At 42.2% G+C, this 15,949-nt stretch overlaps 1 protein-coding gene across 1 annotated transcript in view; it reads right to left on the reverse strand.

The window, feature by feature from the left end:
• IRX6 (iroquois homeobox 6) overlaps positions 1–15,949 on the reverse strand; it is a 37,161-nt gene that overhangs the window by 5,737 nt on the left and 15,475 nt on the right. Inside the window, exons 5-6 of the mRNA XM_075836743.1 lie at positions 8,053–8,652; positions 1,244–1,352 (exon numbers count right to left, since the gene is read on the reverse strand). Coding sequence (XP_075692858.1) covers positions 1,244–1,352; positions 8,053–8,652 — 709 coding nt within the window. The remainder of the gene's footprint in view (positions 1–1,243; positions 1,353–8,052; positions 8,653–15,949) is intronic.

A 15,949-nucleotide genomic window follows, 5' to 3' on the forward strand; every position in this document is an offset into this window, starting at 1 on the left:
TGGCACTATTTTATGGTACATATGAGTATTCATTTAATTTGTGTTATTTCATATTAAAGAAGAATTCTATTTGTAAAATAAATGAAAGGTCCTACTACAAGGCCCGATATGGGCCGTGAAAACGAGCACCGATCGACGAGATAGCTCGTTGATCGGCGCTCGTTTGCTCTTTTCACAAGGAGCAATGCTGAGTAATGTAGGGGGAGGAGTGATCGCTGGTCTCCATACATTTCCATCATATTGACATGTTTACACAAGTAGAAGTACTGCCAACATCGATAATATTTAATGCTGCATAAACTATACGATCAGCCAATGAACGAGCGTTTGCTCATTTATCAGCTGATCGTTGCCCTGTTTACACAGGGCAATCATTCTGAACGAGTGTTCATACGAACGCTCATTTGCCCGATCATTGGCCCATGTAAAAAGGACCTTACTATATGAACATTAAGTACCATAATATTGAAACCTGTGGACAAGTATATGGGCCTGAACTATTGTTGTTGAGCTATTGTTGTTTAAAGAGGCTCTGTCACCACATGTGACCTTTCTCCTACATAATGTGATCGGTGCTGTAATGAAGATAACAACACTGTTTTTTATAAAACGATAATTTTTGAGGAAGTTCTGAGTAATTTTAGATTTATGCAAATTACTTTCTTAATGCCCAACTGGGCATTTTTTAACTTTTGACCAAGTGGGCGTTGTAAAGAGGAGTGTATAATGCTGACCAATCAGCGTCATACACTTCTCTCCATTCATACTCAGCACAGCGTGATCTAGCGAGATCATGCTGTGCTGTCACATACACCCACATTAACTTTACTGAAGTTTCTTGACAGTGAATGGACATTGCCTCCAGCCAGGACGTGATGTCTATTCACAATCCAGACACTTTGGTAAGGTTTGTGTGGGACTTAATCACTGCCAGGTAATATCCTCAGAGGAATTAAGGTACATTCAGAAGGAGAGCTTTGGAGTGTTCTATGTCCAGGGCAGAGCAACCTCAAATCCTTGTCATCCCTAGTACTACATTTGGCTTTGTTAGGCGAGAAACAATATCAGGCTGGTTACAGACAGCAAACAAACCCAGTGTAGTCAGATCCTGCAGTCATTTTTCCTTCCATCTGTCTTCTACATCTTTCATTTTTTATTTCAGATGTTTTGGAGTAAAGGTACATTTACCTTTAAATATACAGTATATACTTGAGATACAACATAATGCTTGGCAATGCCTCACCTCCTTATAACTGGTCTGAAGGCTGTCCTTAGCAAGTCATTGTCATCCATAAAACTGGTTTGTCTGTATTCTGAAATATCTTTGCTTGTCTTCATTGACCTTTCAGTTCCTGCATGTAAAAAAATGTGTATTGTAATTTCATTAGTTGATGTTATAAAACATTATTAATAGTTTACCTGAACAGTTTTTTTTCCATATATTGATCAGATCCACACAACATCTAAAGCCCCTATTACACCGCCCGATTTTGGCAGGTGCAGCGAGCACGGATCAACGAGACAGCTCGCTGATCGCCGTTCATTTGCTCCTGTCACAAGGAGCTATGGATGGGGACAAGCGGTTGTTACTCCGATTGCTCGTCTCCATACTGATCGCTACCCTGTTTACACAGGGCAATTATCTGGAACGAGCGTTCTATGAACGTTTGCCCAATAATTGCCCAGTGTAAAACACGCTTTACTTAAAGAGGCTCTGTCACCAGATTTTGCAACCTCTATCTGCTATTGCAGCAGATAGGCGCTGCAATGTAGATTACAGTAACGTTTTTATTTTTAAAAAACGAGCATTTTTGGCCAAGTTATGACCATTTTTGTAGTTATGCAAATGAGGCTTGCAAAAGTACAACTGGGCGTGTTTAAAAGTAAAAGTCCAAGTGGGCGTGTATTATGTGCGTACATCGGGGCGTTTTTAATACTTTCACTAGCTGGGCGCTCTGAAGAGAAGTAACATCCTCTTCTCTTCAGAACGCCCAGCTTCTGACAGTGCAGATCTGTGACGTCACTCACAGGTCCTGCATCGTGACGGCCACATCGGCACCAGAGGCTACAGTTGATTCTGCAGCAGCATCAGCGTTTGCAGGTAAGATCGACTTACCTGCAAACGCTGATGCTGCTGCAGAATCAACTGTAGCCTCTGGTGCCGATGTGGCCGTCACGATGCAGGACCTGTGAGTGACGTCACAGATCTGCACTGTCAGAAGCTGGGCGTTCTGAAGAGAAGAGGATGTTACTTCTCTTCAGAGCGCCCAGCTAGTGAAAGTATTAAAAACGCCCCGATGTACGCACATAATACACGCCCACTTGGACTTTTACTTTTAAACACACCCACTTGGACTTTTGCAAGCCTCATTTGCATAACTACAAAAATGGTCATAACTTGGCCAAAAATGCTCGTTTTTTAAAAATAAAAACGTTACTGTAATCTACTTTGCAGCGCCTATCTGCTGCAATAGCAGATAGGGGTTGCAAAATCTGGTGACAGAGCCTCTTTAACAACGGCTATTTCGTTTTTAATGGTGAAATCCCTATTTTTATGAATGGTTGTCACTGCATTGCTACGATTACTACAGAGCATTATCATCTTGTTCAAAGGCCTGATCTTTCAAAGTGTACAGATGTAGCAATCCTTAATCTTGACTCTGATAACTTGCTGCAGCGTGATTACGCATTGAAAACCATAAAAAAATGTAAATCAAAATTTCTTGCCACTGTGTATGTTAAAGATTGCTGCATCTGTATGTTGAATTAGATCATACTTCAAAATGCAAACTGCTTATGTTATTTTAACATTCCCTGCTGACAAAACATAGAATTCATTATACTTATCATGCTACATCCAAATATATTTCTTAGGTACTAAATATCCGAAAATACAAAAACTAAAATGGCATATATTTTTTATTAGGAATTGCTTTTTTTTCCCATTCCTATGTTTATAAATTAGGGGTACACATTTGTGTTAGCAGCAGAAGCTGCAATCTTACTTTAGGTACAATAGCTTACCTCCATCAGTTAAATTCTTACTTTATTTGCTAAGTTTTTCTGTGAGAAAATATTATTTCTACTGATATTTAACAAAAATCTACTTTTTCTTATTACAAATTAATTATTCCTATAGCAACAAAAACAAAAAAGACGCCCCATTATTCCTATACATGTCCTATATCTAGACACATTTCTTATTTGCAGCTATCACATAAAATTACTCCAAGATATTTTAGTAACAATACAGTAAAGTCACAGTTACTGATTATTCTTGAAGAACAGTTATGTTGCTTTATATTTTTTTCCCTGTATCTATTCTTTTGCCAACCATATAGTAACAGGATTATTGATTTAAATATAAAAGCAGCTATTGCTTTTTTTTCTGAACAGTTTGGCCAGGTCAGGCTCACATATTAATTCTGTCTCATTTTAGGTAGTACATGTGGATATATGGAACTTTGCAATATATCTTATAAGGGGAAAGTGACATCTTCCTTCCAGCAACCTTTGGTCTTCCTTTCCTGCCTGCATGCTCTCTGTGAATGTTCAGGAACTTTCACACTGACCACAAAATCCATCTAGAGTAATACAGTAAATACTAGACAGGGAGCAGGGGGGAGGTGGGGGATGCAGCTGCAGTAACTCTCCCTCAGTGTTTGTGAGACTCTGCATCAGATTGTGTGTGAGAATGCATGCTGTGAGAGGGTACATCCCACGAAGAGCGAAAAATGCACATATAAAACCACAACAAAGGGAAGAGAAAATACCCAAATATGCAGGTTGGACAAAAATTGTCTGTCTGCACTACATCTAATAAACATCTACAGCCTCTTATGGAGGGATTGGGATTTATTTTTAATTTTTTAAGTAAGGGAACAAAGTAATTGGATAAATATCAATAGCTTCTTGAATCAGATTTTAAAAGAGACAGAAAAAAAAAATGAACTAGAGCAATAGATCTAAAACACTTCAATGGCACAGAAAAGTTACTTATATGCTCTGGATTGCTCAGAAATATGTTATTGATTATATTTTTTTGTGTAATGTTTGTATTGCAAGTGAGCACTAGTAATAAGTGCAGGACTCAAAGTAATAGTAATATTTCAAAACTTTTAAGTGTGTGCAATTAACTCCAAATTATTCAGATGTTTTTTCTATTTTAATTTTAAAACAATAGATCCAGCAGGTTAATACCTCTCTACATTCACACGATATTTAAATAGGAATATCAGGGAATTTGGTTAGGAATTGTCCAGTTGAGACAACCTTTTAATGCATAAGGAGAGGAAATATAATGGTAATTAAAGATAACTAGTGTTTTTTAATAATTTATGTAACTTTTAAAGTTTTTCCACTTTCCTTAAAGAGGCTCTGTCACCAGATTCTCAAATCCCTATCTCCTATTGCATGTGATCGGCGCTGCAATGTAGATAACAGTAACGTGTTTTTTTATTAAAAAACATTCATTTTTGGCCAAGTTATGAGCTATTTTATATATATGCAAATGAGCTTTGAAATGGACAACTGGGCGTGTTTTTATTCGTATGTCCAACTGGGCGTGTATTGTGTTTTTAACTGGGCGTGTTTACTTGTTTTACTAACTGGGCGTTGTGGAGAGAAGTGTATGATGCTGACGAATCAGTGACCAATCAGCATCATGCACTCCTCTCCATTCATTTACACAGCACATAGTGTTCTTACTAGAACGATGTGCAGCCACATACCGAAGTGTCATGATAATGAATACACATTACCTCCAGCCTGGACGTCATGTGTATTCAGAATCCTGACACTTCTGAATCCTTTCTGTGAGATTTCCAGCAAGGGAAACGAAATCTCGTTTACCTCGTAATCTCGCGAGATTACACGCGGCTTGCTGGAATCTCACAGAAAAGATTCAGAAGTGTCAGAATTCTGAATACACGTGACGTCCAGGCTGGAGGTCATGTGTATTCATTATAAGGACACTTGTGTATGTGGCTGCACATCGTTCTAGTAAGAACACTATGTGCTGTGTAAATGAATGGAGATTTGTCACTGATTTGTCAGCATCATACACTTCTCTCCACAATGCCCAGTTAGTAAAACAAGTAAACACGCCCATTTAAAAACACAATACACGCCCAGTTGGACATATGAAAAAAAACACGCCCAGTTGTCCATTTCAAAGCTCATTTGCATATATATAAAATAGCTCATAACTTGGCCAAAAATGAAAGTTTTTCAAGAAAAAAAACGCTACTGTTCTCTACATTGCAGCGCCGATCACATGCAATAGGAGATAGGGATTTGAGAATCTGGTGACAGAGCCTCTTTAAGAAGCGTACAAAGGATCAGGGAACTTTCTTTATGTGTGCAGAAAATATGATTCAAATATCACAATAGAAAAGTGTTCTTTACAGTTAAGGTAGTAAACCTATGGAATGCCCTACTGCTAAAAGCTACTAATAGCAAATATAATTACAGGGTTTAAAAAGGGCTAGATACTTATCTAATGACAATGATTGATAGTTATAATTCATCTAGAAACTTTGTAAAAGTCCAAAATTGGCAACAGGTGACCAGTGAATTTGTGTTTTGTCTTCCACTTGGTCAAATATCTAGGTCTGAGAAAGATTTAGCTTGATGTACATTTGTATATATCAAAATAAGTAACGATGCAACTTTATGTAACTGTGTAAAGAAGAAGGGGACGTATAATAACAACTCTAAGAACAAATAATACTGATAATAATAACAATAATAATAACCAACATAAAACCAAAACTCTGGTTGACACCTCTATGTTCTGTTGCTAGTTGATACAGAATGTTAAGAGGATTTTATTTATCCCAATAATAAGAGAAATCAACAGTGATGAACAAGCTCTTAGTTTCCCTTGAACATTTTTCAATTTCACTGAACTATACATGTTATGAACCTTATACATTGTACAAATACATAGAGATATGGAATTATTGCATTGATCGGAACACAGTGTTGCATTAGTCATCAAAGTGATCAAAATTATTTACTGTCTCTTTAAAATTGTCCTAAATTCTTGATTATGGAAGAATATTACTACGTTGGAACACTGACTCTTCTTAGAAAGAACCAGAGAGGTAGGAAGATGTCAGTCAATGTTTGAAAAATATACAATTAGCTCTCCTTCCATTGTTTACTTGTAAGTCAATATCTCACTCAAGGAGTTTTATAGTGTGTTCACACTTGATATGTTTTACGTTTTTTTTTTTTTTGCTTTACAAATTATCTAAATTGATTAAAAATTGATTAAAAAATTGATTCCTATTAGTTATTTGGCCTGTCGTTCTTTGATCTCAACTATATAAAACACACAAACAAAACAAAGTAGATCTTGACGGACGAGTAAAAATTTTTCCCCACCATTAGTCCCAAAAATCATAATCATTATTGAACTGATGAAGACTGACACACTTTGGACTCAGTTTAAGTCTCATAGAAAAAGATAGGATCTGTCAATGGATCCATAAGGATCAGGTTTTTTCTTTAAAAATAATACTGCTTAGTGTTGTGTAAAATGCATTTTCATATCCTCTATTAGGGAATTGAGAGTAAATAGAGGGAGGACCTCTATTTAGGATTCTCATCTTTTAGCCAGAGTTGCTAAAATGAGCATCTCATTCTGGAGGATCTGTCCTGTCCTGAATTACAGAGATAACTCATTAATTTGAGTAGACACTGTGTAATGCTCAATTTCCCCAATGGTGGTGCTGTAGGGAAATTGAATACTTACTGCCAGGTTTCCACAGAGATTTCAGCTGATTGCTCAGGTTCCCAGGAGAGGGACACTTTCTGATCAGCTTATTGTAATGGGCCCCTTCTAACAAGTAGGGTTTGTCCAGATCAGACAACACCTTTAAAAACATAAATACACCCACAACAATTTACCATAGATTCTCATCTCTGGGTAGTTAGGGTAATACGCTTAGGGTTGAAATAGACATGTGCACAAATGGGAATTTCTTATTGGCAAATGCTACTGCTATGGGCACGTACAGGTGCCAACCATATTAGTGGGGGGGGGGGGGGGGGGACACCATTTTTTTAAATTTTTACTGCAGTTTATGTGTGTTTGTTTTAGCTAATAAAAGCAAAAAACCTGAATGAGGTGAAAAGAGTAAAACTGTAACACAACTGCGACCGATAGGTCATGCTGCAGTTTTAAACATACAATCGCAGAATGCCCTGAAACCGTGCAATTGTGTTATAATCTAACAGTAAAATGATAGAGATTAATAAACAGTATAGATTAGCAATTAGTGTTTTGTTTTTTTTTGTTACATTTGGTGCTAATAGTAACATTATTAGATTTTATATTTGAATATGTACAGTATGCAGTCATATGAGTCAGTCATTATGTCATTGCTTTTATTATTATAACACTATGTTTGTACAATGTATGGCCTTATGCTCATGATTATATTACGTCTCTGTTCTAACTCCGACTTTCACAGAACTGTAATATGGCACCCATATGAGGCCACACTAAACATTTGAATGCCTCTGATTTCATGCAGAGGTTTTTCTGTCATATCTGCAATCAATTGAATAGAAAAAAATTATGGCATGTTCAATCAGATGCCCTCTTATGTAAATATTCGCCCTCAGAAGCATTGCTTTTAGGGGAAAATATTTTCCATAATACAGTGCAGTATGGAGGCATTATACAGCGGCACACAGAGTTCACTATGGCTTGGTAGTGCAGGGCCGTAGGGTCTCTGTGTGCCTCCATAAAGGCTCTGTGCATACGGCTCAGCAGTATAGATGTTTGGAAATTGCTCTGAAATAAATAAACTAAAATGAACCAAGACATAGCAAATATACTTTTAGCAACATTTCACCACTTAAATTACTTATTTTGTGAATTTGAGGTTTTTAAATTATATTCTTATTGTTTTTCTAATGATATGAGTCTAACCATTAAAAAAATAAAAAATCTCATTATGTTTGTTCATGCCACCAGTATGTTTTATTTCTCCACCGAGGGTCTAAATAGTTTTTACAGTAACACGGAAGAGTAGATACCTTCCACTCCAGAGGAATATTCATATGATTCTCCCAATACAGGGTATGGACAGCTGAGTTGAAATGATTGTAAGTTGAATGTTGAAGTTCTATAAACCTTAGCTGATTGGGACATTTCTTCAAAAGAACATTCGGTGTGAGTTTGAGTCTTTATACTATGCAAGGACCTTTTCTCACTGCACAAGCCATGGGTAGAGTGTCTTCTTCTCACAAAGAGACAGTCAGGGCTCATTGACCTACTATCACCACTTTCAGCATCCACAGTAATAGTGGCACCTGCTGTGTGAGCCAAAGACCATATTCTAGGTTTTTCAGCATTCTCACAACTTACTATGTGTTCGCTGTATCCTTGGAAGCTTTTTTTCCCCACCATTAGTCCCAAAAAGTCTTCTGTATTATCCTTATTGCATGGAATGGTGGCTGCATTGTAATTTTGTGTCAAAATGCTTTCACTGGTCCCTGAAGCATACAAGCTAGATCTGGCCAGATCATGATGGCATTCCATGTTCTTGTTTTCACTCTGTAAGCTGTTTGGCTCAACCTCAATGTCATTCAGGTCACTTTGCTTCAGCTCCTTCTCACGTTTGCATAACTTTTCCTCTGAAACACAGATGAAGAATATGAGAAGGTAACCAAAATTTAGATCTATGAGTATGGTGTATTCACACTGTGTTCGCAGTGTACATTGATGCTACAAATTTTCTTACGTATACCACCGATGGGAGACACTCGTTTTAGCATCAGTTGGGTGAATAGGGCCCTTTAAATACATACAACATATAGGGCGGGAGCTTTCCCTGCACATATGCCAGATGTAGTGTGAATGCACCCTGTAATATCATCTTTTGCATTATCCCTATACTGTGGCATCACATTTGCCTTATTTCCATGCTGTTACATCACTGTGTGCATTATTCCTGTGCTGGGATGTCATTGTGCACATTAAAGGAACAGCGTCACAAAATTTTTTTTTTTAACATCAGTTTGATTTTAGTCTTTTATTAAAAACTTTTATATTTATTTGTGTGTTTGTGTTCTACTTTTTTTTATTTTTACACTTTTTCTTCCCTATGGGGGCTGCCATTTTTTACTCCATTTCTGTATGTGTCGATTAACGACACATACAGACATGGAGTACGGCAGCTACAGTCCCATAGTGAATGCGAACGTGGCCCGTTCCATCCACTATGGTGTACATCGCCTGTGTGGGAACGGCGCATGCGCCGCTCCCACACAGTCAAAGTTGAACTGTGCACCGTCCGGCGCCATTTTCCTGTGGACCGGAAGTCGCGGCCGGACAGTAAGATTACTACTTCCGGTCGCGGCTTCCGGACTTGTGCACTTGGAGCAGCGGCAGCAGATGGAGCGGACGGACCGGAGGGAGCGGCGGCGACTGGAGCAGGTAAGTGATTTCTATGTATGTTCGTGTTTCAGTGTGTGTTTACTACTGTATGTTAACCTACTACACTGTGTGTTAGCTCAAAAAATGGCGACACACAGTGTAGGAGGTTTGACCGTTCAATCCCCTCGTTTCTCCCGGCACTAGCCAGGATAAAGGAGGGGGGGATTCTGAGAGCTCACTAGAGCGAGTGAGTTTTTCCCAATTTTGCAGCATAAAGCAATGTGGTTGCTTTACCACATGCAATGCTGCAATTTTGGGAATTGCTCCATCTAGTGACCAGCACTAGGAAATATTATAAATTAGAATCTAATTTATAATATTTCCTGACTCATGAAAAAAATAAAAAAAATTTGAACAATGTTTAATCACCGCACTGAGACGTCAATATCAAATTTCTTGAAATTTTTATTATGATAGATGCCAAGGGTTTGGTGCAACGTTTCGGTCAAAGGACCTTCGTCAGGCACTGGTTACCCTGGTTGCTGGAGTGTCCAGAAGGATGGCGCTGCTTGTAATGGTGGATTTCTGCTAGTTTTGGCGCCAAGCAGCGCCATCCTTCTGGACACTCCAGCAACCAGGGTAACCAGTGCCTGACGAAGGTCCTTTGACCGAAACGTTGCGCCAAACCCTTGGCATCTATCATAATAAAAATGTCAAGAAATTTGATATTGACGTCTCAGTGTGCCGAATACTTCTTCCATTATACGATTGGGTTGGGACCCTATTCGTGCACCTACCCTGATCTTGTGAATTCCGAACCTATCTCTAAATGTTTAATCACCTACACACTAATTGTTTAACTAAAAAAAAAATAATTTTTGTACTCTGACATAATTGTTGGCATTATTAGTGTGCAGTGACATCATTGAGTACATTATGATTGTGTATTAAGAAAAAACACAGTTACAAATTGGAGAACAAAATAGCTTTTCATGTCCTGAATTCACTTGCAATTGAAGGTGTTCATGGGGAACAGGACCTTGTTCAAAATTTTGCTTTGTAGCTACTAAATTGCGCTGTATTTGCTATCTTGCCTATTCTATTGCTGATTTATTTACCTGCAGACCCTGATATCCATACCTGTTTACATTGTGCACAGTAATACTGAGAAAATAAAAATCTGCAAGATCTCGCCTCTGTAGTGATTAGCATGCACTATATGAACTTTTCATAGAGTGAAGGGGGGATTTTCTTTGAAACATTCATTGTAAGGCCCTTTTACACCGGCAGAAAACTGGCCGGTGCAGCGAGCACCGATCAACGAGACATCATTGATCGGCGCTCGTTTGCTCCTGTCACACGGAGCTATGGATGGGGACGAGCGGTCGTTACTCCAATCGCTTGTCCCCATACATTATTATCATGTCGGCAGTGCGGGAGATGTGCTGCCGACAACGATAATATTTTACCTTTTTAAAACTATACAATCAGCAGATGATCGAGCGTTTGCTCGTTCATCTGTTGATCGATGCCCTGTTTACAGAGGGCAACTATCATTCTATGAACGCTTGTCTGCCCGATAATCGCCCAGTGTAAAACCCCCTTAACAGAAGAAGGGGGAAGATAAGCCAATAATGATTCTGAAAAGAGGGGCATGTTCTAAATTTGCAGAGTTACAGACACCTTGGCTTACTTCCTCCAGAACTGGCTTCTAAATCTCTCCTACAAGATAGAATTTTAGGTGCTCTCAGGTTAAGGTCCTAACTAGGTGTACGTCTGAGTTATGCATGGTTATATCTTGTTTTCTTATGGCGTCTATTTCTTGACCTGCCTAGGTAGAGTCGTGTGTTAACCTTAAACCATACTATCCCCCATCCCCATTTAGTAACGACACATGACACCGAGGTTGGATGTGAAATGGCCACAGCAGCCGTTTATTAATTTCACAGTTTTATAAAAACAATTTAAATCCGAAACATTCGGATAACTAGTTAGGAATCCACCAGAGAATTCCTCCTAATAATTCACATGACCCAACATGGGTCAGAATCATAAATAACAATTAAACGTTAACATTAACCCGAGCAGAGGAAGTCCTTGAAGCCCCTTCAGATGTTCCTTTCAAGAACACACCGAATTAGCCATCTGCAAACCACTAATTACCTCCAGCCGTAAACCAGCTCGGAAGCACCGTTCACCTCTGCAGATGGCTCCAACCACTAGAAGTCCACTTCAAGGGGATAACACCCGATGAAGCCCTCAAGTGATATACCGACCACTAGAAGTCCACTTCAAAGGGATAACACCCGATGAAGCCTTCAAGTGACATACCTTCTACCAGAAGACCACTTCAAAGGGATAACACCCGATGAAGTCTTCAACCATGTACCTTTTTTGGGGGACGCATACCCCCGATGCGACCCCCCCACCATTTTGTACTGACTGGCCTCAAGGACTCCCCCCGCCAGCTGCCATGACAACAGAACCTACTCCGGAAAAAAGAAAAACATGTTAAATAAGCACACAAAATAAAACACAACGCTCATAGCCAGACGTACATAAGACCTAAGGAGTAACAAAACAAGGGTGGGAGGGTGGGAGCTTTGCTTACTGTGTGTTACTCCTCCCGCTGCTTCCGGCTCAATGCCGAGAAACAGCGGGAAGCGCAGTAACGGCCCCCCCGCCCCCCTTAACTCCTCCCCGTCCCTCCTTCAGCTCCTTCAACTTTCCCTGACCTCGTAACATTAACCCTTTCCCTACCAGGACGGTCATGTCGGCTTCCCTTAAGCCTGCAGCTGCGTCCAGCCTCTTCTTGACCTGCCTAGGTAGAGTCGTGTGTTAACCTTAAACCATACTATCCCCCATCCCCATTTAGTAACGACACATGACACCGAGGTTGGATGTGAAATGGCCACAGCAGCCGTTTATTAATTTCACAGTTTTATAAAAACAATTTAAATCCGAAACATTCGGATAACTAGTTAGGAATCCACCAGAGAATTCCTCCTAATAATTCACATGACCCAACATGGGTCAGAATCATAAATAACAATTAAACGTTAACATTAACCCGAGCAGAGGAAGTCCTTGAAGCCCCTTCAGATGTTCCTTTCAAGAACACACCGAATTAGCCATCTGCAAACCACTAATTACCTCCAGCCGTAAACCAGCTCGGAAGCACCGTTCACCTCTGCAGATGGCTCCAACCACTAGAAGTCCACTTCAAGGGGATAACACCCGATGAAGCCCTCAAGTGATATACCGACCACTAGAAGTCCACTTCAAAGGGATAACACCCGATGAAGCCTTCAAGTGACATACCTTCTACCAGAAGACCACTTCAAAGGGATAACACCCGATGAAGTCTTCAACCATGTACCTTTTTTGGGGGACGCATACCCCCGATGCGACCCCCCCACCATTTTGTACTGACTGGCCTCAAGGACTCCCCCCGCCACCGCGAAACAGGCCTTGACCACCTTAAGCCTGTGAGTTCCTCCACACCACCACCGCCCTTTCTATGCCTTCTGCTATAGCCAAGCTCCAAATATCAATGCCAACCTCGGTCAGATGAACCCCGTCACTCCTCCAGAAATTCCCCAATCCTGACTCCAAATCCCTATGCCTCACGCAAATGCCCCCGTTCTTCGCCACAAAACGGGACACCGCCCGGTTAACTTTTATCCGAGCCTTATTGACTCTCTCCACCGATCTAGCTAACCGCCAATGCTTCCTTGGGACTATGTCCGACCACACTACCACCAACTTGGGATAAGATACCCACAAACACAACAAATCATGTTTGATATCCCGCACCAACTCACGAAAAGGGCGGACTCCTAAGTCATTCCCACCCACGTGCAACACTAAAACCTCCGGAACCCTATCGAGCCGCACATATGTCTGGAATTCCGCCAACACCCTGTTCCACGACATACCTCTAAACCCCAGCCAATGCACAACCGCATCCTGTCGCGGAATGCGCAACTGGCGACCATCCGGGCGGACGTCCGCCCTCAAAGCCCCCCAGTGCACGTACGAATGACCCATCAACCACACCAGACAAGGAGGCGAATCTGAAACGGAAAACACAGTTAGGCACCACCATATAACATTTGCAAGCATAACAACAAAATTACAACATATGGGGGCGGACATAAGACTTAAACCTTTTAGACTCCCAACGACCAATACGCCTCACCCCCTCATCATCCAACCCCCAGCGCCCTGCTTCCGTTGCTGCGCCAATCCGGAAGGAATGAGATGAATATGAGCCTGCTGCAACCCCAACCGCCGTCAAACATTTTTTAAAAACAGCTCCAAACTGAAACCTGGACAAGAACGACCCGTCCACATGACGTAACAAAGGCAAATCTGGAGACCCCCTGTTTTTTGTAAAACCCCGCATGCACTCTACTGGGCACATGACCGACCCCGGGAGAGCGAACAAAACTATCAGTTTTCCCTTCCCTAATTGGTCAGTTTTTGATCTACGCAACCATACCTCCAACCGATCTGCAAAAAGGCACACCTCCCCAGATCTCAGCCCCCCTGCCTGTTTAGTACTTGGCGACACCAACTCACCTACTCTAAATGCTCCGAAGAACGCCAACGAGAAAGCCAACCGAAACAAATCCATTTCATCTGAAGAACGACATACCGATGCCAATGAACCGCCCAACAAGCCCAGCAAAGCAAACGACACCGGCCTTCTACTATCCGCCTCCACCCTACCTCTGCGCAACCCCTTCAAAGCCTGCGATACCAGAAATTCCTTCGATACATCCCGCAAGCCCCGCAACTTAAGCCCAAACGCCACCGCGGATATAAACCGGTTCACCTTCGCTACTGAAAACCCCCCCTCCCAGGCATCCCCTAACCAATACAAAAGTGCCACCAACCTGTCTCTATCCGTATTGACATCACCCAACTCTCTTACCCACTCCTCCCACTGCCTCCAACAAGCAGCATAAGCCCTCCACGTCGTGCGCGCCAAAGACCTTTGTAACAGCTGCTCTACGGGACCGATACCAGATCCCATAGATGATCCGGACACGCCAAACCGAGACGTTCCGCTCCCGGGGCCAATTCCCGAAACCGGTCCCACTGCGAGCGAGAAAGAGCATCAGCAACACAATTCCGTACACCCGGGACATGCACCGCCACCACCCACGCGTTCAGCGACAAACACACCAACACTAAATGTCGCAACAATTGAACTACCGGAGGAGAGGACGCCGTGATGTTATTAATGGCAAGCACCACCCCCATGTTGTCGCAGTAAAAACGGACCTTCTTATCCCTGAGCCTATCCCCCCAAATGGTAGCCGCCACCACGATGGGAAACAGCTCGAGCAGGGCCAGATTCCGCGTCAATCCACTGGACACCCAGCTAGCCGGCCATTGACCTGCGCACCACGGACCCCCCCCGTAAGCTCCAAAGCCACCCGCCCCAGCCGCATCCGTGAAAATATTCAGATCACTCGTATCCTGCGCTGGGGCCATCCATAGCGAGCGACCATTGTACTGGCCCAAGAAGTCATCCCAAACCTGAAGATCAGCTCGGTGCTCCTCCTTGAGCCTCACAAAATGATGCGGCGCCCGCACTCCCGCCGTTGCCGCCGCCAACCTTCTACCAAACACCCTCCCCATCGGCATAATCCGGCAGGCGAAATTCAACTTCCCCAGCAGCGACTGAAGCTCCCTCAGCGACATTTTCTTCCTTCTACAAGCCCGTCGCACCTCCAGCCTCAAAGCACCCAACTTATCCGCCGGGAGCCGACACTCCATTGCCACCGAGTCAATTTCGATTCCCAAGAAAGAAATCGTCGCTACCGGGCCCTCCGTTTTTTCCGGCGCCAAAGGGATCCCAAAATCCCTCGCCACCTTCTGCAGGGCATGAAGCAAGTTACCGCAAACCGGCGAACCCCCCGGGCCAACGCACAAAAAATCATCTAAGTAATGGATCAACGAATCGACCCCGGATACTCCCCTCGTTACCCACTCCACGAAGCTACTAAACGCCTCGAAGTATGCACAAGAAAGAGAACACCCCATCGGAAGGCACCGATCCACGTAAAAGGCCCCATTCCAAAAACAACCCAACAGCCGTTGGCTTTCTGGGTGGACCGGCAACAACCTGAACGCCGCCTCGATGTCGGTTTTTGCTAGCAGCGCCCCCGGACCCGCAGCCCGCACTAACCCCACCGCCTTATCGAATGAGGTATAAACTACGGAACACAACTCGTGATCAATCCCGTCATTTACCGACGAACCTTTGGGATACGATAAATGTTGAATCAAACGAAACTTTCCGGGCTCGCGTTTAGGGACAATACCCAAAGGGGACACAACTAAATCTTTTACCGGCGACTCCACAAATGGCCCCGACATGCGCCCCAACGAAACTTCTTTTAACAACTTTTCCGACACGACTTCCGCATGCAAGTAAGCCGATTTTAAATTTCTCCGCGTAACCGGAACCTCATAAGGAGGCGGAGGAATAACAAAACCAACACTAAACCCTTCATAAAGCAACTTAGCTGCCGCCCTATC

The sequence above is a fragment of the Rhinoderma darwinii genome, chromosome 9, assembly GCF_050947455.1.
Source record: "Rhinoderma darwinii isolate aRhiDar2 chromosome 9, aRhiDar2.hap1, whole genome shotgun sequence".
Lineage (NCBI taxonomy): Eukaryota > Metazoa > Chordata > Amphibia > Anura > Rhinodermatidae > Rhinoderma > Rhinoderma darwinii.